The following is a 23,392-nucleotide window of genomic DNA, read 5'->3' on the forward strand; positions in this document are numbered from 1 at the left end:
TGGAGTGAGATGCGGGTGTTGTAAAGGATGTTGCATTTGATTCAGTTGATGACGTTTCTGCAGTCGAATGTGGTGTAGAACTCACTTCTGGAGAGGTGGCACCATGTGTAGAGGGCTCAGCGGAAGGTTCTTCGGTTACTGGATGGGTTGTGAAGTTTGAAGCTGTTGAAGCTTCCGAAATTGTGTTGGAGTGAGATGCGGGTGTTGTAAAGGATGTTGCATTTGATTCAGTTGATGACGTTTCTGCAGTGGAATGCGGTTTAGAACTCACTTCTGGAGTGGTGGCACCATGTGTAGAGGGCTCAGCTGAAGGTCCCTCTGTGACTGGATGGGTTGTGAAGTTTGAAGCTGTTGATGCTTCCCAAGTTGTGTTGGAGTGAGATGTGGGTGTTGTAAAGGATGTTGCATTTGATTCAGTTGATGACGTTTCTGCAGTTGAATGTGGTGTAGAACTCACTTCTTGAGAGGTGGCACCATGTGTAGAGGGCTCAGCTGAAGGTCCTTCGGTTACTGGATGGGTTGTGAAGTTTGAAGCTGTTGAAGCTTCCGAAGTTGTTTTGGAGTGAGATGCGGGTGTTGTAAAGGCTGTTGCATTTGATTCAGCTGATGACGTTTCTGCAGTGTAATGCGGTTTAGAACTCACATCTGGAGTGGTGGCACCATGTGTAGAGGTCTCAGCTGAAGGTCCTTCGGTTACTGGATGGGTTGTGAAGTTTGAAGCTGTTGAAGCTTCCGAAGTTGTGTTGGAGTGAGATGCGGGTGTTGTAAAGGCTGTTGCATTTGATTCAGCTGATGATGTTTCTGCAGTGGAATGCGGTTTAGAACTCACTTCTGGAGAGGTGGCACCATGTGTAGAGGTCTCAGCTGAAGGTCGTTCGGTTACTGGATGGGTTGTGAAGTTTGAAGCTGTTGAAGCTTCCCAAGTTGTGTTGGAGTGAGATGAGGGTGTTGTAAAGGATGTTGCATTTGATTCAGACGATGATGTTTCTGCAGTTGAATGTGGTGTAGAACTCACTTCTGGAGAGGTGGCACCATGTGTAGAGGGCTCAGCTGAAGGTCCTTCGGTTACTGGATGGGTTGTGAAGTTTGAAGCTGTTGAAGTTTCCCAAGTTGTGTTGGAGTGAGATGCGGGTGTTGTAAAGGCTGTTGCATTTGATTCAGCTGATGACGTTTCTGCAGTGGAATGCGGTTTAGAACTCACTTCTGGAGAGGTGGCACCATGTGTAGAGGTCTCAGCTGAAGGTCGTTCGGTTTCTGGATGGGTTGTGAAGTTTGAAGCTGTTGAAGCTTCCCAAGTTGTGTTGGAGTGAGATGAGGGTGTTGTAAAGGATGTTGCATTTGATTCAGTTGATGACGTTTCTGCAGTTGAATGTGGAGTAGAACTCACTTCTGGAGTGGTGGCACCATGTGTAGAGGGCTCGGCTGAATGTCCTTCGGTGACCGGATGGGTTGTGAAGTTTGAAGCTGTTGAAGCTTCCCAAGTTGTGTTGGAGTGAGATGCGGGTGTTGTAAAGGATGTTGCATTTGATTCAGACGATGATGTTTCTGCAGTCGAATGTGGTGTAGAACTCACTTCTGGAGAGGTGGCACCATGTGTAGAGGGCTCAGCGGAAGGTTCTTCGGTTACTGCATGGGTTGTGAAGTTTGAAGCTGTTGAAGCTTCCGAAGTTGTGTTTGAGTGAGATGTGGGTGTTGTAAAGGCTGTTGCATTTGTTTCAGATGATGAAGTTTCTGCAGTCGAATGTGGTGTAGAACTCACTTCTGGAGTGGTGGCACCACGTGAAGAGGGCACAGCTGAAGGTCCTTCGGTAACTGGATGGGTTGTGAAGTTTGAAGCTGTTGAAGCTTCCAAAGTTGTGTTGGAGTGAGATGCGGGTGTTGTAAAGGATGTTGCATTTGATTCAGTTGATGATGTTTCTGCAGTTGAATGCGGTGTAGAACTCACTTCTGGAGAGATGGCAACATGTGTAGAGGGCTCAGCTGAAGGTCCTTTGGTAACTGGATGGGTTGTGAAGTTTGAAGCTGTTGAAGCTTCCCAAGTTGTGTTGGAGTGAGATGCGGGTGTTGTAAAGGATGTTGCATTTGATTCAGTTGATGACGTTTCTGCAGTGGAATGTGTTGTAGAACTAACTTCTGGAGTGGTGGCACCATGTGTAGAGGGCTCAGCTGAAGGTCCCTCTGTGACTGGATGGGTTGTGAAGTTTGAAGCTGTTGAAGCTTCCGAAGTTGTGTTTGAGTGAGATGCGGGTGTTGTAAAGGATGTTGCATTTGATTCAGTTGATGACGTTTCTGCAGTTGAATGCGGTTTAGAACTCACATCTGGAGTGGTGGCACCATGTGTAGAGGGCTCAGCGGAAGGTCCTTCCGTAACGGGATGGGTTGTGAAGTTTGAAGCTGTTGAAGCTTCCCAAGTTGTGTTGGAGTGAGATGCGGGTGTTGTAAAGGATGTTGCATTTGATTCAGTTGATGACGTTTCTGCAGTGGAATGCGGTTTAGAACTCACTTCTGGAGTGGTGGCACCATGTGTAGAGGGCTCAGCTGAAGGTCCCTCTGTGACTGGATGGGTTGTGAAGTTTGAAGCTGTTGAAGCTTCCCAAGTTGTGTTGGAGTGAGATGCGGGTGTTGTAAAGGCTGTTGCATTTGATTCAGCTGATGATGTTTCTGCAGTCGAATGTGGTGTAGAACTCACTTCTGGAGAGGTGGCACCATGTGTAGAGGGCTCAGCTGAAGGTCCTTCGGTTACTGGATGGGTTGTGAAGTTTGAAGCTGTTGAAGCTTCCCAAGTTGTGTTGGAGTGAGATGCGGGTGTTGTAAAGGCTGTTGCATTTGATTCAGCTGATGACGTTTCTGCAGTGGAATGCGGTTTAGAACTCACTTCTGGAGAGGTGGCACCATGTGTAGAGGTCTCAGCTGAAGGTCGTTCGGTTACTGGATGGGTTGTGAAGTTTGAAGCTGTTGAAGCTTCCCAAGTTGTGTTGGAGTGAGATGAGGGTGTTGTAAAGGATGTTGCATTTGATTCAGTTGATGACGTTTCTGCAGTTGAATGTGGAGTAGAACTCACTTCTGGAGTGGTGGCACCATGTGTAGAGGGCTCGGCTGAATGTCCTTCGGTGACCGGATGGGTTGTGAAGTTTGAAGCTGTTGAAGCTTCCCAAGTTGTGTTGGAGTGAGATGCGGGTGTTGTAAAGGATGTTGCATTTGATTCAGACGATGATGTTTCTGCAGTCGAATGTGGTGTAGAACTCACTTCTGGAGAGGTGGCACCATGTGTAGAGGGCTCAGCGGAAGGTTCTTCGGTTACTGCATGGGTTGTGAAGTTTGAAGCTGTTGAAGCTTCCGAAGTTGTGTTTGAGTGAGATGTGGGTGTTGTAAAGGCTGTTGCATTTGTTTCAGATGATGAAGTTTCTGCAGTCGAATGTGGTGTAGAACTCACTTCTGGAGTGGTGGCACCACGTGAAGAGGGCACAGCTGAAGGTCCTTCGGTAACTGGATGGGTTGTGAAGTTTGAAGCTGTTGAAGCTTCCAAAGTTGTGTTGGAGTGAGATGCGGGTGTTGTAAAGGATGTTGCATTTGATTCAGTTGATGATGTTTCTGCAGTTGAATGCGGTGTAGAACTCACTTCTGGAGAGATGGCAACATGTGTAGAGGGCTCAGCTGAAGGTCCTTTGGTAACTGGATGGGTTGTGAAGTTTGAAGCTGTTGAAGCTTCCCAAGTTGTGTTGGAGTGAGATGCGGGTGTTGTAAAGGATGTTGCATTTGATTCAGTTGATGACGTTTCTGCAGTGGAATGTGGTGTAGAACTAACTTCTGGAGTGGTGGCACCATGTGTAGAGGGCTCAGCTGAAGGTCCCTCTGTGACTGGATGGGTTGTGAAGTTTGAAGCTGTTGAAGCTTCCGAAGTTGTGTTTGAGTGAGATGCGGGTGTTGTAAAGGTTGTTGCATTTGATTCAGCTGATGACGTTTCTGCAGTGGAATGCAGTTTAGAACTCACATCTGGAGTGGTGGCACCATGTGTAGAGGGCTCAGCGGAAGGTCCTTCCGTAACGGGATGGGTTGTGAAGTTTGAAGCTGTTGAAGCTTCCCAAGTTGTGTTGGAGTGAGATGCGGGTGTTGTAAAGGATGTTGCATTTGATTCAGTTGATGACGTTTCTGCAGTGGAATGCGGTTTAGAACTCACTTCTGGAGTGGTGGCACCATGTGTAGAGGGCTCAGCTGAAGGTCCTTCGGTTACTGGATGGGTTGTGAAGTTTGAAGCTGTTGAAGCTTCCGAAGTTGTGTTGGAGTGAGATGCGGGTGTTGTAAAGGCTGTTGCATTTGATTCAGCTGATGATGTTTCTGCAGTGGAATGCGGTTTAGAACTCACATCTGGAGTGGTGGCACCATGTGTAGAGGGCTCAGCTGAAGGTCCTTTGGTTACGGGATGGGTTGTGAAGTTTGAAGCTGTTGAAGCTTCCCAATTTGTGTTGGAGTGAGATGCGGGGGTTGTAAAGGATGTTGCATTTAATTCAGTTGATGACATTTCTGCAGTTGAATGTGGTGTAGAACTCACTTCTGGAGAGGTGGCACCACGTGTAGAGGGCACAGCTGAAGGTCCTTCGGTAACTGCATGGGTTGTGAAGTTTGAAGCTGTTGAAGCTTCCCAAGTTGTGTTGGAGTGAGATGCGGGTGTTGTAAAGGATGTTGCATTTGATTCAGTTGATGACGTTTCTGCAGTGGAATGCGGTTTAGAACTCACTTCTGGAGTGGTGGCACCATGTGTAGAGGGCACAGCTGAATGTCCTTCGGTAACTGGATGGGTTGTGAAGTTTGAAGCTGTTGAAGCATCCCAAGTTGTGTTGGAGTGAGTTGCGGTTGTTGTAAAGGATGTTGCATTTGTTTCAGATGATGAAGTTTCTGCAGTCGAATGTGGTGTAGAACTCACTTCTGGAGAGGTGGCACCATGTGTAGAGGGCACAGCTGAAGGTCCTTCGGTAACGGGATGGGTTGTGAAGTTTGAAGCTGTTGAAGCTTCCCAAGTTGTGTTGGAGTGAGATGCGGGTGTTGTAAAGGATGTTGCATTTGATTCAGTTGATGACGTTTCTGCAGTGGAATGCGGTTTAGAACTCACTTCTGGAGTGGTGGCACCATGTGTAGAGGGCTCAGCTGAAGGTCCTTCTGTGACTGGATGGGTTGTGAAGTTTGAAGCTGTTGAAGCTTCCCAAGTTGTGTTGGAGTGAGATGTGGGTGTTGTAAAGGATGTTGCATTTGATTCAGTTGATGACGTTTCTGTAGTTGAATGTGGTGTAGAACTCACTTCTGGAGAGGTGGCACCATGTGTAGAGGGCTCAGCTGAAGGTCCTTCAGTAACTGGATGGGTTGTGAAGTTTGAAGCTGTTGAAGCTTCCCAAGTTGTGTTGGAGTGAGATGCGGGTGTTGTAAAGGCTGTTGCATTTGATTCAGCTGATGACGTTTCTGCAGTGGAATGCGGTTTAGAACTCACTTCTGGAGTGGTGGCACCATGTGTAGAGGGCTCAGCTGAAGGTCCTTCTGTGACGGGATGGGTTGTGAAGCTTGAAGCTGTTGAAGCTTCCCAAGTTGTGTTGGAGTGAGATGCGGGTGTTGTAAAGGATGTTGCATTTGATTCAGATGATGAAGTTTCTGCAGTCGAATGTGGTGTAGAACTCACTTCTGGAGTGGTGGCACCACGTGTAGAGGGCTCAGCTGAAGGTCCTTCGGTGACTGGATGGTTTGTGAAGTTTGAAGCTGTGACAAAGAAAGAAACCGATTTGATTTAGTGCTACTATGACGGGAGTAAGAGTATGTTATGCAAACAGAGACTGATTAATTAATTAGTAGATAGATAAAATGTAGTTAAAGACGTATCCAATGTGCTGAACTCAACTTTTATGGGTGTTTCCCAATGATTTTAATATCCTTTAGATTCGGTTAATTCAAGGTATCAACCAGAGGATACAATATTACCACCAAAAAGTTGGTAATATGTTGTTTTAAACTTCCCTATTTGTATCCATAATATGTAAAGGAGTTAGGTGGCTCTGAACAGCCTTACACAGAGCAGTGAGTCTGCCTTTGATAATGGATTACAAGTTTCATAGTTCTTAAGCTAACCGCACATGCAACGTCAGTTCAGGTCCTTTGTCACTGACCGATTATCATTGAAGTCTTACTGAGGTATACAACATTGTGCAGTGCAAATTAATTCATTTCCAGCTGTGTTAGACAGAAGCCTGCAGTACGTAATTCACCTTTATGCTTGTGGTGCAGTACTCAAACTACTCGATAGGTGGTAGCAGAGTGAACAAGAGTGAACCTCGTAAATCACTGGTACAAGTGAAGCCCGTTCAATGAATTCCAGGGTAAGGTCTTTTTACTGAGCCTAGCAGTTCAATGAAATAATTAAGGACATGGCTGGGACAATGCCTTGGTTTGCAATGGCATGAGAGACACCAATTGTGCACATTTATTATAACACGAAAGAGAACTCCTCACTCCATCAGATAGTCTTTAATGCTAATTTCTTTCTTCTTACAGTTTACCACATGACTCCATGTACACCGGGATAGTTTGAGACAGTTCAGGCTTTTCAACTCCCATCGCAACGCATTCCGGTATGTGTTATCTGTCTTGGACAGCTTTCACAGCAGGACTACACTTACCAGAATGCATTGGGGTGTGAGTTGAGAAGCCTGAACTGGCCCACACTCTCCTAGTGTACACTGAGTCATATGGTAATCTAATCTTATAATTACCTACAGTTAGAAACAAAACCTTGTGCAATCTGTCTGAGACTTTTTGTGTGTGTAACTTATCCGTCTCTCATAGGACTGATTAATTTGGTATTGAAATGCAATCTCACCTGTATTCTGATCTACAATCAAAGCATCTGAAGATAGTTTCATTTTCCTAATAATACTTAACCGAGATAACCCACTATGGAACCTAATCCCTTGTGATTTAAGCAGAACGTTGCTTGGAGGCTGCTGACATGTTACTTGATTGTTGAATAGTTACTGTAATGTACGGACAACAAAACAGCATTAGAAACCGAATCACAAACGCCGCTGTAATCAACTGAAACTGATCTTAAGCACAGTTATAATTAACCTTTTGAGTATCATGTGCAAACTTCCAGAAAGGACCAAATTGCTATAATATAGTTCTGGTGTGCTGCAGTACAGTCCAACGACAAGTATAACTGTGTAAGGGAAATGGTCTCAATAACATGAAGGTAAAAAGAGATCAAAAATATTGATCCTAACCTGGGATTAAACCATGGGTAAAATTTTGGGGGAAATAAATAGAACATAAAGTAAATACGTTAAAAGAGCTCCGTCTAATTTCTATTTAAACCACAAAAAAATATTTTAAACCCCCCTGCGTGTCTGTCTGTCTTACAAAAAACGACAGGTTTTGTATAATGCTGAATTTCCACCAAGGGGACCTGGACTCTTCCCTGTAGATTGCTGAGATGGAATTACAGTGTTATAATACACAGCCTGTCACCCAATACCCTGGGAAAGCCACATTTAAATAACCAGTTTCATTATTTGAAAGGTATTTTCGTTATTGTACTTGTATCGCAGATGCATGATCAGGAATCCTTTTTAGCCGACACAGAAACCTACGGTATGTGAAATATATTCACAGTGTAGTTAGCCATCAGTAATTTGTGTATTAGCAATTTAAAAACACCATCTTAAATAATAATAAAAACAAAAAAAAAATCTTTAATGTTAAAATGAGGGTGCCATTTCTTATGGGCACCATAGCAGTTACATATTTAATTCCATACTGAAAATCCAAGAAAAAGTATTTTTGCAAGTGTGCACATAAAATGAACATAGCATTTATTTTAAAATATATCCACATCTATGGAAACACTTTAAGACTTTAAATAATTTGCTGTTTACAGTACATACAGTTAATGGAGAGTATGTGCTGTATATCTGTTGATTTATTGCAACATGTAAATAGCATGTGTGTGGGAATGTAAGGTTGGCAGGGATAGGGGTTAAATCTGTCCCTGCCTACCTTACATTCCCACACACACACTATTTACATGTTGGGGCTTTTGCCTCGTCACAGTTATTAACAATTATTTGTCTTCCACAAACTCAACAAATAAATATGTTATGCTATTCCCAACAAGCCAAAACCAAGCAGGTTTACTTGAGACGCTTAGAAATCCTTAACCGCAGTCAGACACAGCGGAAAATACAAGAAATCAACATTTACCTGCACTTGTGGTCTTTGTTATAAGAATGAAAAACAGGCTGTATAATATGAGGGACCAATGTACTTGAATTCCCCCACAGAGTGTCTTCATTTTAATTCTGCTTTCTTATGCTTTCTCAAGTGCTGTAATCCTCTGCATTTAAACCTGGAGTCACTGTTGCTGTTTTTTTTAAAGATGCATTAAAATATATTAACAGTTGTTTCCACACACACAAAAAAGAGTATCAAAAAACAATCCTTAGAAATAAGTTTTTCCAGTCTTGGAATCTATTTGAATCTAAGTTATCCTTGGAGCAGGTGTCTTTTGAGTCAGTGCTTTTTGTAGCCTATCCTACATAGCCTGAAGGTTTTTTTGATATGAATACATCGTTGGTTCCAAGATTAGCATTCATCATGCCTTCAAACATCTAATGCGTCACCAGAAGCTTTCAGAGTGAGCTGTTCTGGGAACCGACCCATTCTCTTTGTGTCTACCTGGCACACACCTTATGCAAACCTACCAGGTGAATATAAAACTGGTAAGTCCGTATTTATACTAAGGTTATAAAACATGGATGTACAAATTGTGTCCCTATAACCTCACTAAAGCAATAAACACACCTGTAATAAACTCGTGAGGACCTGATATTATATCGGGGCAGAAATAAGACTTGAAAATGCTTTCGCAGCACTAGATACTGCATTCACTATTGCGATTGTGCTTTGCGTTGATTCGTTATCATTACTTTAGTATGTAAATATTTGTATCTCTTGCTTACCAGTTTTATATTCACCTGGTGAATATCATGCAACCCTTATTGCAAAATAACAAAACCTCCAAACACTTGCTTGACCTCTTTCCTCTAGTCGTTATTCACAAACGTGTCGCTCAATTCTTAGTTGCTTTCTAGAATTAGAAACTGCGTTACTCATTAAACAGTCGTGAGGAAATGTTATATTGGTTAACAATGCATGGCAAAAAAGGTTCCTGGTACTACAATCGATTTGTGTTTTTTTTGTTTGTTTCAAACATTAATGCAACAAGTATGCAAGCTGCTCAGATATTGAACCATGCTTGTGTTTGCAGTTTTAACATGCTTTCCCGATGGTTCTGCCACGCTCCATAGTATACCCTGGTTTGCCATGTTGTACCATATACCTCTCTGTGCTTTGCGATGCGTGCCTACACTTTACCATGCTTTCACTGTGCTTTATTCCACGTTGCTATGCTTTTGCTGTGGGGTACGTTTATAAGGGTTCTTTGTGTGGTTGCAGAGCAATGGGCCTACAGCTGTTTTGTAAACTGTTATTTCAATAAACATTCAAGAACGTAATCCGGTCGCTAAATGCTGTTGCGCACCACGCTAATTGCTGTGTGGTTGCTCGTGTTTTGTTTGCTGTTTGCATTATTTCGTCATTGTTTCTGGAATTGTAAGGCTGGTTAAGCACAAGATTCTGTGCTTGACATTGAGAACTGAGTGTCTTTAAAAGTGGTGCCGGCTTCTAACAATCCAGAATCAGAACCCGACTGTGATCTACCTTAAAAAAAAAAAACAAAAAAAAACACGGCGTTAATAATAATAATAATAATAATAATAATAATAATTTGCACTGGTATTGTACTCAGTTCTTGAAGGCTGTCTATGACGACAGGCTAGTTATTTTGGAGCTCCAAAACAAACAGCGTCTTTATTACTGTATTTCTTGTGCAATCTATTGATTGCCACTGAACTCCTTTATAATTTGTGCTGAATGTATTTGAACAGGCGTGCAATGTATTTCACAAGATCCATGTTTTATATGCTGTTTAATGGCGAATGCGTCAAAGTCTTTATGAATCAGCGATTCCGTATTTATACTAAGGTTATAAAACATGGATGTACAAATTGTATCCATATAACCTCACTAAAGCAACAAACACACCTGTAATAAACTCGTGAGGACCTGATATTATATCGGGGCAGAAATAAGACTGGAAAATGGTTTCGCAGCACTAGATACTGCATTCACTATTGCGATTGTGCTTTGCGTTGATTCGTTATCATTACTTTAGTATGTAAATATTTGTATTTCTTGCTTACCAGTTTTATACATCCACCCTGCTGTGTACATGGTGCGTTTGTTTGGCCCTCCAGGATTATCTTGAGTTTTCCCATATCTTGAATTTTTGGAGGAAGGCCAGGATGGAGGAATGCTTTTGCAATCTGCTGGGAATATATTTTGGAAACCTTTTGGAGCGATTTGTGTTTGTGAAAAGTTTATCACCTAGAATGTTAGGACTGAGACATAATTAAAAAACAACAAAAAAAATAACCCTATATGAACATAATTGAAATTTTTTATTTAACATCATCATGTAATTTTTAGAAACTGCAAAATGATGCCTACCAGAAGCCATAATTGTAGTACAGTATTTCGTGTTAGATTTTGAAATGGCACATTTTTTAATTGTCATGTTTTCGTTAAATCTGGCAAACTACAAAGCGATGTGTAATTCAATATGTTAATATAACATTATTCAGCAGGTTGCATCCGACTTTATGAAGCAAAAGGAGTTCATTCTAGAGGGTGATGCAAAACGTGTGGCCATATAGCTGTTTATCAACGGCCATTGCAATACTGAGCACTGATTACAAAGCGTCCATGTTCTTCCAAAGTCTGTTTTATGAAAGATATACAGTCCGATATACATACAACGGTAAACCATTGTTGGCCTCTTTAACAATAGCCTCGCATGGGCTCCTGGTTTGCAAGTTTAAGCTTTGTGAAAATGCCCCTGTTTGGGTGTTGAGTTCTCTTTTTTTAAGCAATGCTTCAGGCTGTTGTTGCCAGCAGTAAATAGCATAATGTTTTATGAAAGCTGAGAAGAATCTAGTAGCAGGGCCGGGCAGCCTTATCAAGTACAATCTGATCTGGGTTGATACAAAGAGCCATAGCCTGGCTCATGACTCACCCCTTAAAGTCAACAGACGTAAAAATAAATAAAAATCTAACATAATTCAAAAGAACAGTTTAAAAATAGAGCACCCACAACTGTTTCAGCAAACACACATTCATATTTTATGAGATTTGATGGATCGTGTTTGCGGGGTGCGTATGAATATAACTTGATGGCGCAGCGTTAAGGGATGATCGCCTAACTGCAGGAACCCGCCTTTCTTAAAGGAGATTCAGTAAGGCAGGGCTTTGATAAGATGACTCTTACAATGTGAACACTACAGGTGGATTAAAACATGATTACCTTATTCATTTACAGTATATGGCTATTATTATTATTATTATTATTATTATTATTATTATTATTATTATTATTATTATTATTATTATATAAATACTTTCGCACAATATTTTTTACACTTTTCCCATGTGCCTCCCATGATTTCATGATGGTTTATCACATGTTGCTGTGTTTTTACTATGGTAAACTGTTGTACAGATTTATAAAAATGAACGCGGTGGTTAGATTGAATAGCGCCATCAATCAGGGTAAGAACTCAATGCGGGGCTGTGGGTGCAGGAGGGCCATGTCACCCGCAGATTTAACAGCTACAATTAGACAGCTACTGTGGATGGAGGGTTAATTGGTGTAATTAAACAATTTAGATGGAATAAAGACCGGGGCTGGAAGGGTCAAGTCCTGACGGATACAATGTCGGACTGAATCTTCTCGAGTCACCAAGATAACATTTATTTTCCACACAAGAACGGAACCACCAGTCCTACTCAAGCAGCGTGAAGCTATATTTATTTATTTATTGATTGATTTCTTTTTGCATTAGGACGAAGCTACAAACTCTTTTAAAGCGGGTTTGTGAGTTTCTTCGTGCGATTACATCAATGTTGCTAAGTTAATACTTTGTTTGAGGTGTGCGAGGAATGGAACCAGCTTTGATCTCGGCATCAATAGCATTTCTTAAGGTACGTGAATTAAAACACAAAAAAACGATAAGCTGTGCTTTACAGATTTCTCTGTCTGATACTGCCATGGCTGCACTGATAAACAAACAGTGTTAACTAATCTGTAACATTAAACATGGGCGCGCATATCGTTAGCTTCAGGGCAGTATTATGTAGATGATTAGCGCATTGACCCACCTTCTAGGCATGGGGTTGGCACAGCTGCTTCGGTGCCAGGCTGGGTTTAACTTGCCTGCTCTGCCAGGCAAACATACCTCTCCTATTGGACTGACCTGGAGGCAAATAAATAAAATAAATAACGATGCGTGGAAATCAGAAGTAGCTGCTTTTTGTCTTTTAACTCCGGATATTCAAGGATGTGGTCGCGGTTAGCAGTGGAAGCCTGTCGCTCTCTGAATCCATAAATAAATACTCCCTTTACAGACCGTGTGGATAATTGGTTATATTGGAGTGAATGGGTTTTTTAAAAATACTTTATTTACACAACTTTGACTCCTGAGTAATTTTATATATATATATATATATATATATATATATATATATATATATATATATATATATATATATATATATATATATATATATTCAATTTAATAAAGGATAGTTTTCAATTCATGCAACTTTTCGATAATGTCACCAAACTGTAACTGCTTTACAATGCGACACTGTAGTTGATAAGATAGTGTGTGTCACCATAAAACACCAAGGATCATTTATATATATATATATATATATATAGAGAGAGAGAGAGAGAGAGAGAGAGAGAGAGAGAGAGAGAGAGAGAGAGAGATGCAGCTTGTCATCACTTTAAACAATCTGTATACATGGAACTATGTGTTGTGTATTCTAGTCTGTGACATGCAAAGCATTATGATACCAAAGTAAATGACTTAACCCGTTTCCTCGGAGTTCGACGTTTCTATATAAGCTCCGGTGTGTCTCCAAAGCTGTGAAAACAAACGCAGCCTCTTGAAAACAATGCAGTTAAGAAGCAGGCTCTTCATTTTAAAACACGATGATACTAACATTTTAATTTTTTTGGAGCAGGGTATGAGAATTGGGTTCAGTCTATTTCAGTTATAGGTCTGAAGTGTACCCAGACGTTGATAAGTTTCGGCACTCGTTGCCCTAACAACAGTAACCAGTGTTTTGTTTTATTGACCTATCTGCTAGTTCTAACATCTATAAACCATGTATTGTCACTGTTGAAAGTGAGCACACGTTTACCACAGTAATTCAGCAGCTTCCCATGCCTATACTGTGCTTTTACATAGTTTACCATGTTATTAACATGTTTTACAATGCTTTACCTTCGCTCTGTGCTTTACAATGCTTCCCTATGCTTTACCACACCTCTCTGTGCTTTACAATGCTTCCCTATGCTTTACCAGACCTCTCTGTGCTTTACAATGCTTCCCTATGCTTTACCAGACCTCTCTGTGCTTTACAATGCTTCCCTATGCTTTACCAGACCTCTCTGTGCTTTACAATGCTTCCCTATGCTTTACCAGACCTCTCTGTGCTTTACAATGCTTCCCTATGCTTTACCACACCTCTCTGTGCTTTACAATGCTTCCCTATGCTTTACCACACCTCTCTGTGCTTTACAATGCTTCCCTATGCTTTACCAGACCTCTCTGTGCTTTACAATGCTTCCCTATGCACCACACCTCTCTGTGTTTTACAATGCTTCCCTATGCTTTACCAGACCTCTCTGTGCTTTACAATGCTTCCCTATGCTTTACCTTCGCTCTGTGCTTTACAATGCTTCCCTATGCTTTACCATACCTCTCTGTGCTTTACAATGCTTCCCTATGCTTTACCACACCTCTCTGTGCTTTACAATGCTTCCCTATGCTTTACCAGACCTCTCTGTGCTTTACAATGCTTCCCTATGCTTTACCACACCTCTCTGTGCTTTACAATGCTTCCCTATGCTTTACCAGACCTCTCTGTGTTTTACAATGCTTCCCTATGCTTTACCACACCTCTCTGTGCTTTACAATGCTTCCCTATGCTTTACCACACCTCTCTGTGCTTTACAATGCTTCCCTATGCTTTACCACACCTCTCTGTGCTTTACAATGTTTCCCTATGCTTTACCACACCTCTCTGTGCTTTACAATGCTTCCCTATGCTTTACCACACCTCTCTGTGCTTTACAATGCTTCCCTATGCACCACACCTCTCTGTGTTTTACAATGCTTCCCTATGCTTTACCACACCTCTCTGTGCTTTACAATGCTTCCCTATGCTTTACCAGACCTCTCTGTGTTTTACAATGCTTCCCTATGCTTTACCAGACCTCTCTGTGCTTTACGATGCTTCCCTATGCTTTACCACACCTCTCTGTGCTTTACAATGTTTCCCTATGCTTTACCACACCTCTCTGTGCTTTACAATGCTTCCCTATGCACCACACCTCTCTGTGTTTTACAATGCTTCCCTATGCTTTACCAGACCTCTCTGTGTTTTACAATGCTTCCCTATGCTTTACCAGACCTCTCTGTGCTTTACAGTGCTTCCCTATGCTTTACCAGACCTCTCTGTGCTTTACAATGCTTCCCTATGCTTTACCAGACCTCTCTGTGCTTTACAATGCTTCCCTATGCTTTACCAGACCTCTCTGTGCTTTACAATGCTTCCCTATGCTTTACCAGACCTCTCTGTGCTTTACAATGCTTCCCTATGCTTTACCACACCTCTCTGTGCTTTACAATGCTTCCCTATGCTTTACCAGACCTTTCTGCATTACAATCTCAAGCCCTGGTGCACTAGAGCGGACATTTTGAAAAGAGCTTTAAAACAGACTTTAAAGTTACAAGTGTAAAAAGTTGTGCAGGATTAGTGCTCATCAGGGTGTGTGGAACTAGCCATGAAAAATGAATGTTGCGGGTTACAGGTGAAACAAACTGCTGAACAGAGTTCGTTCAAGAGCAGCACCTGCGAGATCTGATGGCTTAGAGAAAGGAGATAGCAGAATGTATTTGGGCTTGTATTAGTGTTTAATAAAAGGTGATCACGTACAATTGAACAATTCAGTGTCAAATAAAGAGGAGTAATAAGATGCTTGCTGCACACCGCGTTCTAACAATGAATTAGCTTGGACATCACTTCCTTAAACTGACTCCAAAGGCTGGCCACTTGGTTACAGTTTAATTAAAATGAATACATTTTGAACATTGTTTATTTTTTCATGCCGAGCCAAAGTATATTCTAATGCCCATTAAAACGCCATCACTCCTGCATAAGACGTTATCTCCCCCGGGTTAAATGTTTGTGCAGCTTTCAGTATAAACGGCTCTTTACACTCAGTGTTTGTCAGCTGACACGCTTGTTCGGATTAAGTTTTACGCACCTTATTAATTGGTTACAGCAGAGATGTACCTGTGCTGGCCCATGAGCACAAAGTGAATTAACTAAACGATAACATCGATTGTTGTGAAGCGCTTTGTGATGGTGGTCCACTATGAAAGGCGCTATATAAAATAAAGATTGATTGATGGTAATGGGGTGCATACTAATAATGACTTGCTTCTTTGAAAAAATAAATGTATATGTTTTACACACTTTGGTTTCTTCGCTTTGGATCCTATACTCTGCTACTGGTAGGGGGCTGCTATTAACCACTACATGAAAATCAACAAGGTGTTTAAACAAGAACTAGCGTGACGTGTTGCATGCTAACCTGTCACCTGACTTGAGGTCATGTGCTTTGCAACAGGGCTCGCCAGTGTTGAAACCATGACCTTTCACGTGTTGATTCTGTAAAGACACACACGCTGCGGTGCTGACAGCTGCACGTAAGCGTTTTCTTGTTATAGCTTGACAGGTGCTATATGTCAATAACAGCAAACATTTGCTTCAGGTAAATTGTACCGGTCTTAAGACACAACAGGTTTTTAGTTTTTCCCGCCCTGTTCTCAAACCTTTATTTTTTAGTTTATTTAGCAGACGCCTTTATCCAAGGTGACTTACAGAGACTAGGGGGTATGAACTATGCACCAGCTGCAGAGTCACTTACAATTACATCTCACCCCAAAGACGGAGCTCAAGGTCTGTGGCCGAGCCGGGGACCTCCTGGTTACAAGCCCTTTGCTTTAACCACCGGACCACACAGCCTCCTTAACTCATCAGCTCTGCAAGGTTAAATCATGCCAATAGCGCATCGGCTAGTTTCACAGACCCCGATTAGCACTACTGTCGGATTACAGAATGTTACTGTAGTTCCGGTAGTCCGAGATGAATGGTAAATGTTTGCATATAGAAGAGATTAGTTACCTTTTGCAACAGCGTTGGAGGGTATCAGGGTTCACATGGTTGATTAGTGCTCGTTGTTGAACTTAACCTTACCGCTGCGCGATGCATTTACCAGAGTTGTCTTTCTGTTTTACCATTGCCTATGCTTTACCACACTTGACTTCGTTTGTCGTTGCATCTACCGCGTTATGCTGCAGCGACGTAGTGATCATGTCATACATGGGATACAGAGCGTGTGCACAATGCCTTTATCAGCAATGACAATTAGGATTATAATCTGCTAAACCATATCGTCCTTGGATTTAGCAAAGAATTGAAAACCTAGACGCCTATCATTCCCCTGGTTTCAAATTCTAGCCCAGATCGGCAGATACTGTAAATTAATGCAAATCCTCTGCTTGGGCGCGCTTTTGATTTCTATCAAGCATCCAAGCAAAACAAAATAAGACATTTATTTCAGAAATGGACAGTTACGACAGGTAATTTGATTTTCGAGAGAACAGGGCGTGTTAACCGTTTACTGTTCGATTTGCGTCTTATTGGCAAGCCGCTTCTCGTATTACAGTGCCTAGGTGAACAGGAGCCCGAGTTTCAAAGGTTGCATATCTTGTTGATTCCATGTGTATAAAAACACCTCCTCATAAAGGCTCTTTTCTCTGTGTGCAAAGCCACTTTGTGCTTTTACAAAAGCAAGCATGAGCTCACAAGACACTCCCTGATAACCCAGGCAGCTAATCTTCTATTTGCATAATGCTTCAGTACATTTCAACACATTTTTTCAAAGTTTTTGCACAGGTCTGTAATTAATTCCTATTGTTCTCAAAGGAGGAACCACACCTGTGTTTCATGCAGACGTGCCCACGTTAGAGCATTCAAATGAGTGAGATTTGAAGGGGATCGGTGACATTTGCGAATAACCCATTCAAAATGCATTGTCATTGAGACTGTAAAATTTACAACAAAAAAGTTTCTAAAAAAGAGTGAGACTTTTCTGTAATAGCCCCTGAATAGCACAGTAAAACCGTTTACATTAAGATGAAGCTCATCATTTTCTAGACAGCTAGCTCAGTAAATGCATTATGTGTTTCTTTCAAAGCTCCACAATCCGGACCTGCACAGACGCATCACAGGTAAGATTTCAGGAGTTATTCCACAAGCAGGTATCACATTAAATAACATTTTCTTTGTCCAGTTTTGAAGTCACCATAGTGCATGGTCCAGTCACTTACTGGGCAAGAAGTCCATTATGTATTACTCAGGTGTAGGAAGCATGTAAACTATTGAGAAGCCACCTGACACTGCAGCCCTGGAATGATTAGAATGGAATTTCGATACTTTTGATCAAATAAAAGCACCTGAAAGTCCTACCCATGCTTGTCATAAAGAAAACAAAGCTCCTCTATTTACTTTCTTGGCAAACTGATTTGAATATACTGTAGAAAATAAACCTGATTGAGGTCATTGCTGCCAATCACAGTGAAAATCAAATAAAGGAACGCCATGACTATGCAGTGGGGAGGGTCAGTGCAGTGGGGAGGGTCAGTGCAGTGGGGAGGGTCAGTGCAGTGTGGAGGGTCAGTGCAGTGGGGGTGCAGGTAGTGATCATTCTCAAATCTGTTTAGCTGTTTTTGCAAAACTAATAGTGGAATAAATGTTCCTTTTCTCCCACTTTGAACTCCATTTGCCCAGGCCTAAGACAGCCAGGGAGGGGAGCAACATATCTTAATAATTTCTGTAAGCTGGTGTGTGTGTGTGTGTGTGTGTGTGTGTGTGTGTGTGTAATATATAAAAATCCTTCTGCAAACATAATGAGCAAAACATAAATAAACACATTTTGTTATCAAACCACCCAAGAGTTCCTCCACGCAGGCAGAATAAACACGATAACAGAAGCATAAATGCAATCGCTAATAGCCATTAAACTTACATTTCCAATGGGGAAATTGACAATGAATAAACAGCTTGAATGAGGGGTGATAAGAAGCGTGCGTAATGTCATGCAGCATGGTGGTGGTTTGTTTTTAAATAGCCACTGCTTAATTAAACAATAATAAAGAAGCACAATCGAGACCCTGTTCTGGAAGAGCACGAGCTGGGACTCCCCATCGCAATGGTCCACAGTGGGCAGTAGAGATTGAAATGAGAGACCCGCCAGCCGAGGGCCTGGGCTCATTCCTATAGAACCATCGATCTCATCTCTTGCCCATTGGGACTGAAGCCCAAGAAAGCAGAAGCAGGTTGCTGTGGGTGACACTTCACCATGTGAACAAATCAATCCCTAAAACCATCTTGAATTTCAGCTTTGCTTGAAACAAATGCAACGAGCCGCTTGAAAAGATGGCATAAAGTTTGCCTGCTTAAAAACTGACCTGCAACAAGGAGATCTTTTCTATATTCTGTGATGCGTGTCAGGGGCGTGCTGCGAGAGGCGAGCCCATTCACATGCAATGCTACCTGGCGTCTGTTTCTAATGCTTTGTCGAACGCTGTGCGCAAACAGTGTAACTTGCTCAAGGAAACAGTATGCAAAGAGTATAACTGTTGCTCAAGGAAGTTACACTATTGAAATTCCCTCCAGGACTGAATGAGCTCTTAATCAGAGAAACCCCTCCCGTCCTTTAACACAAAGGGAATGTTTTGCAAGTCACCGTCAGTTTCAGGTTTTTATTGGTGCTGCTGTTTTGCACAGTACACCCTTTATACCAAACAGAATAAGAATGCATCTTATATTGGCTTCCTGGGTCAATAAACAGGGTCACGGCATTCTATTGTAAACCAATAATGCATTCCTAATGAGTGGAGTCATTCGCAGGGGCTGTCAGCATCATGACCCAAGATGTTTATAGATAACGCCTTAGCTACAGCAAACACCTTGTGTTTCCCCAGAACTAGCACTACAGTGAGATTATCTTTCATCACTGCATGTACAAATGATTGCACCAAACTAAATGTTTTCATAAAGCTGTCATGCAAGTCTATTCAAGATACGTTTTCATTTCGAAAGCAGAAGTTACGGCAAACCTGCGTTTTCATTTTAAAGCACGGTATCTCGCGCTACGCTAGGTTAAAGAAAGTTCTCTGTTTGTTTGCCTTGTTTTCAGCCCGTTTCACATCCTGGCTCATTTCACCTCGTCCGCGTCTCGGCTGTCAAAGCCTGTCGGTTAATAGGGGAAGCAGCAGCTGGCTGCTTCCTCACAGGAACGAGAACAATGCCGTGTAGCTTTTCAGTTCTCCTTAATGGATAAACTGTTCAATACTGTCAGAGCTCATGTGAACAGTTTTGTGCAAAACACCATCTTTTTATCATAGAGCTTGGTATTGTTCTGGTAACTTCAAAAAAACCCTAATAATAATAATTAATAATAATTGATGTACTTCTGGCAGTTCTGTTACAAAAGGCACAGACAAAAAGGATCTTAAAGCTGTGCTTGTTTGCTAATGCAATCTGCCCTTCCAATAACATTAATAATGGAAAGAATTCAAGTTGAATGGAATCATTTATTGGGTGCGTCTCAAATTCTTTACCCCACTGCCATCAGCGCTGTCCAGAAGCACATTACAGGTGCAATCCTATCAATCAAACAGAGGGATCCGTTTGGGTTATGTATCTGGTGTACTGGGACAGTCACATAGGGATCAGGACGTGGAATTTATTGGGACTTGAACACATTTCATTTAGGCACATCATGCAACAGTGTTAAATCGGTCCTGCTCCACTTGTGCAGTTTCCGGACTCCCGTTGCATAGCAGTTTGATCCATTCCTGGTGTTGCTACAAGTTTAATAAGACACACCTGTGCTGGTTACATACACACTGCGGCTAATCTGGCACGCCTTAAAACCTGGAATGGGTGAAACTGCTCTGCAATAGGATTCTTCTTTCCATCCCTGAGGCAGCACTTTCTCTCCTGTACTGGGGACCCAGTCTCACAATCCTACTCCACACACACACTCGGGTTCGAGTGAGGTTCTCAATGTTAAGCATCTTGGTTCTGCAGTCCAGGTCTAAGCTGTCTCTGGTTTGCTCTCGCTGGCCTCCTCGCTCACTTCTCCGGGAGCTCCGAGGGCCTCTTTCTGCCCCGCTGTTTTCCGCAATCGCTCCGCCTTGGTCACGGTCATGGGGTGCAGGGGGAAGAACCCCGACAGGCCTGGAGAGGGAAGACATTTCTTACATCAGCCCTGTACCACTGTAAGTAGCAGAAACCGACGACAGCTATTAAAGCTAGTAATTTATTTAACGAGGTCACATTTGAAAATATATTTAAAACAGCCGGGGATGGCAATAAGACTCCCATTGCAGAGCAGTTGATCCAATAATAATAATAATAATAATAATAATAATGATTATTATTTATTTCTTAGCAGACGCCCTTATCCAGTGCAACTTACAATTGTTATAAGATATCGCATTATTTTTACATACAATTACCCATTTATACAGTTGGGTTTTTTACTGGAGCAATCTAGGTAAAGTACCTTGCTCAAGGGTACAGCAGCAGTGTACCCACTGGGGATTGAACCCACGACCCTCCGGTCAAGAGTCCAGAGCCCTAACCACTGTTTCATGGTTTCACTACAAGTTTAATAAGACACACCTGAGCTTGTTACCTGTCCGCTGTGGCTTATCAAGCTCGTAGTAGTAAAACCTGGAATGGAGGAAGATGTTGTGTAACAGGCCGGGGTGGCCCCTTACCTAAAAGTCTTGCTACGGGTTTGGTGGGATGCGCCCCGCAGGCAATCCAGTACTTGATCCTCTCGAAGTTGAGGCTGACCAGCTTCTCGTTGTAGATGTTGGGCAGCGGGTCGAAGGAGCCCAGCTGCTCGATGTGCTTGCTGTCTCTGGCTCGCTTGTTGTAAGCCGCCACGATGCGGTAGAAGGGCCGGTTGGTGCAGCCGCCGAGGGCCAGCCGGATGACGACGTGGCCCCCGTGGTAATGCTTCAGCAGCAAAGAGGCTGAAAGAATAGAAGGGAAAGCGACACCAATTACTACCAAGGGGAAAGTGCAGTAAATGCATACGGGGAAAAACAAAACAGTACTAAAACATTAAAAGAGAAACAAGAGTGAATCAAACTCCTGTGCAATGGTAATGTCTTTTCCATCCATGCAGTAATACTAAAAATATAACTATTAATGAAAAGCGCCGGGCACGACTTACACAGGTGAACCATGGTGTCCTTTGATAAGTTAAAGCTGAAACAAACAAACAAAAATCAAACGCATTATTTCATTTGCAGAACGTTTTAAACGCGCGCGGTTGCTGTACAGATAATAAAAAAATACATCAGAAATTAAATTCGTTATTTTCAAAGTCAAAATACAATCGCGACTATTAGATAATGTTCTTATTCCCAACGAGATAATGTATTACAGCAAAAGATACTGACTTTAAAACGTCCGAATATACCACCCGGGTCAGCTCTCTGACAGACTTTGATTTGAGTAAAACGTGTGTGCAGTTTAAACATGCCGACGCTTTGCTAGTCTGTGTGTTAGTGTCACATTGCATCGGGCACAGCCATCTTGGTGACTCGGAAGTACAATCGCCTGCTCCGCTCCGGACACATTCGGCTCTTTTCGAATGCAGTGTCGGAAACAGTCGAACACGTCACTCTTGGGATGTACTGTAAATGTTCTTACAAAGTCACTCTTAGCATTTCCCCGGAGTTGCATAATAATTATTATTATTATTATTAATTATTATTATTATTTCTTGGCAGACTTGCAGTCTAGAGATAAACTACGAGTTATGCGTGTATTTCTATCTGCGTTTTCATAATATTTATTCATAGTTTGTATTGTATTTTATTATTCTATATATTTATTTAAATATAGCCTAATTACAATATAAATTGTCACTCAACAAAAATTATAAACAGTTTGAACTTGTATGACAACACAGCAGTAAGGGTTCAATCTACCAGTTTGTTTGTAATTCAGAATATCCACCAGGGGGCAGACGTGTACACAGTAGCTGTACCCGAGAACAAACGTTTAATGAACTTGTTGAATTATTATTATTATTATTATTATTATTATTATTATTATTATTATTATTATTATTATTTAAAAGAGAGAGAGAGAGAGAGAGAGATTATTATAATTGAAACTTCTACGATAAACTTGGTATAAATTATTAAAATTGCAATATATGTATTAATTAATTTTTTAATTGGTGCGTGTGCTTGTCTTTTTCAGCAGGATTCAGGAATACGAACAGTAAGAACTCTGGCTTTCTGGTTATGGGCTGTGGACCTTCCGACTTCCAGCGCCGTGCTTCTAGTAAGAGGTAGGGAAGCTGATTTTAAACCTGTGGTTCCCATGTAACAATTCAGCTTTTCCTGTGATCTTCTTGTTGCAAGGCTAGCGTTAATAAAGACGCTTCATTGCTCATTGCTCATTGTCTTATTATTATTATTATTATTATTATTATTATTATTATTATTATTATTATTATTATTATTATTATTATTATTATTATTATTATTACTGCAACTCGTTTTCATCAGTCTGCTTGCGCTCGAGGTTCGTATTCACCAAGATTCCACTCTGGGGTTCTGTTTGATCTCATAGGGGTTTGCATGTAGTTTTGACCTGAAAATCGAAATGCTTACAATGTCATTTAAACCTGGTTTTATTTATTTTTTAAATAACTTATGAGTTGCTGTAAAGCTTTTGGTAACAGGGTCTCTAATTACATTTCAAAATCCCAAAGGTTGAAATGAAGGAATGTAAGTTTCGCGCAGATGAAACGCAATTAAAACGCATTCGCAAGTCAAAGTAGTGTGCAGGATTGTTGAAACATGGCACGGACTCTCCACTAGGTGGAGACACAGTAGATTTGTTTTTATCCCACAGTAGATAGGACTTTCTTGCCAAGCACAAAACAAAAGGTTAGTATTGTCTACTACTGCGATGAGCACCCCAGTCAGTCAGCCAGTGAGTCTCCAGTCTGTTAGGGGTTTGTGTCCTGTGAGGTTGAGACTGAAGGATTTGCCATGCT

The 23,392-nt window shown here is 41.6% G+C and overlaps 2 protein-coding genes across 2 annotated transcripts in view; one reads left to right on the forward strand and one right to left on the reverse strand.

Moving 5' to 3' along the window:
• Nucleotides 1–11,840: 11,840 nt before the first annotated feature.
• The window catches only part of LOC117425012 (paired box protein Pax-7), a 100,350-nt gene continuing 88,798 nt past the window's right edge, over nt 11,841–23,392 (forward strand). The window contains exons 1-3 of the mRNA XM_059002101.1: nt 11,841–12,132; nt 17,489–17,522; nt 22,588–22,678. The gene's annotated coding sequence lies outside the window, so the exon portion shown is untranslated. The remainder of the gene's footprint in view (nt 12,133–17,488; nt 17,523–22,587; nt 22,679–23,392) is intronic.
• On the reverse strand, nt 19,876–21,932 carry LOC117963816 (small ribosomal subunit protein bS16m-like). The gene is made up of 4 exons (XM_034905122.2): nt 21,777–21,932; nt 21,548–21,582; nt 21,084–21,344; nt 19,876–20,538 (listed from the first exon to the last, which is right to left on the reverse strand). Exons 1-4 carry the CDS (start codon nt 21,896–21,898, stop codon nt 20,396–20,398), a joined length of 561 nt encoding a protein of 186 aa, XP_034761013.2. The 5' UTR covers nt 21,899–21,932; the 3' UTR covers nt 19,876–20,395.

The sequence above is a fragment of the Acipenser ruthenus genome, chromosome 27 (genome assembly GCF_902713425.1).
Source record: "Acipenser ruthenus chromosome 27, fAciRut3.2 maternal haplotype, whole genome shotgun sequence".
In the NCBI taxonomy this organism is placed as follows: domain Eukaryota; kingdom Metazoa; phylum Chordata; class Actinopteri; order Acipenseriformes; family Acipenseridae; genus Acipenser; species Acipenser ruthenus.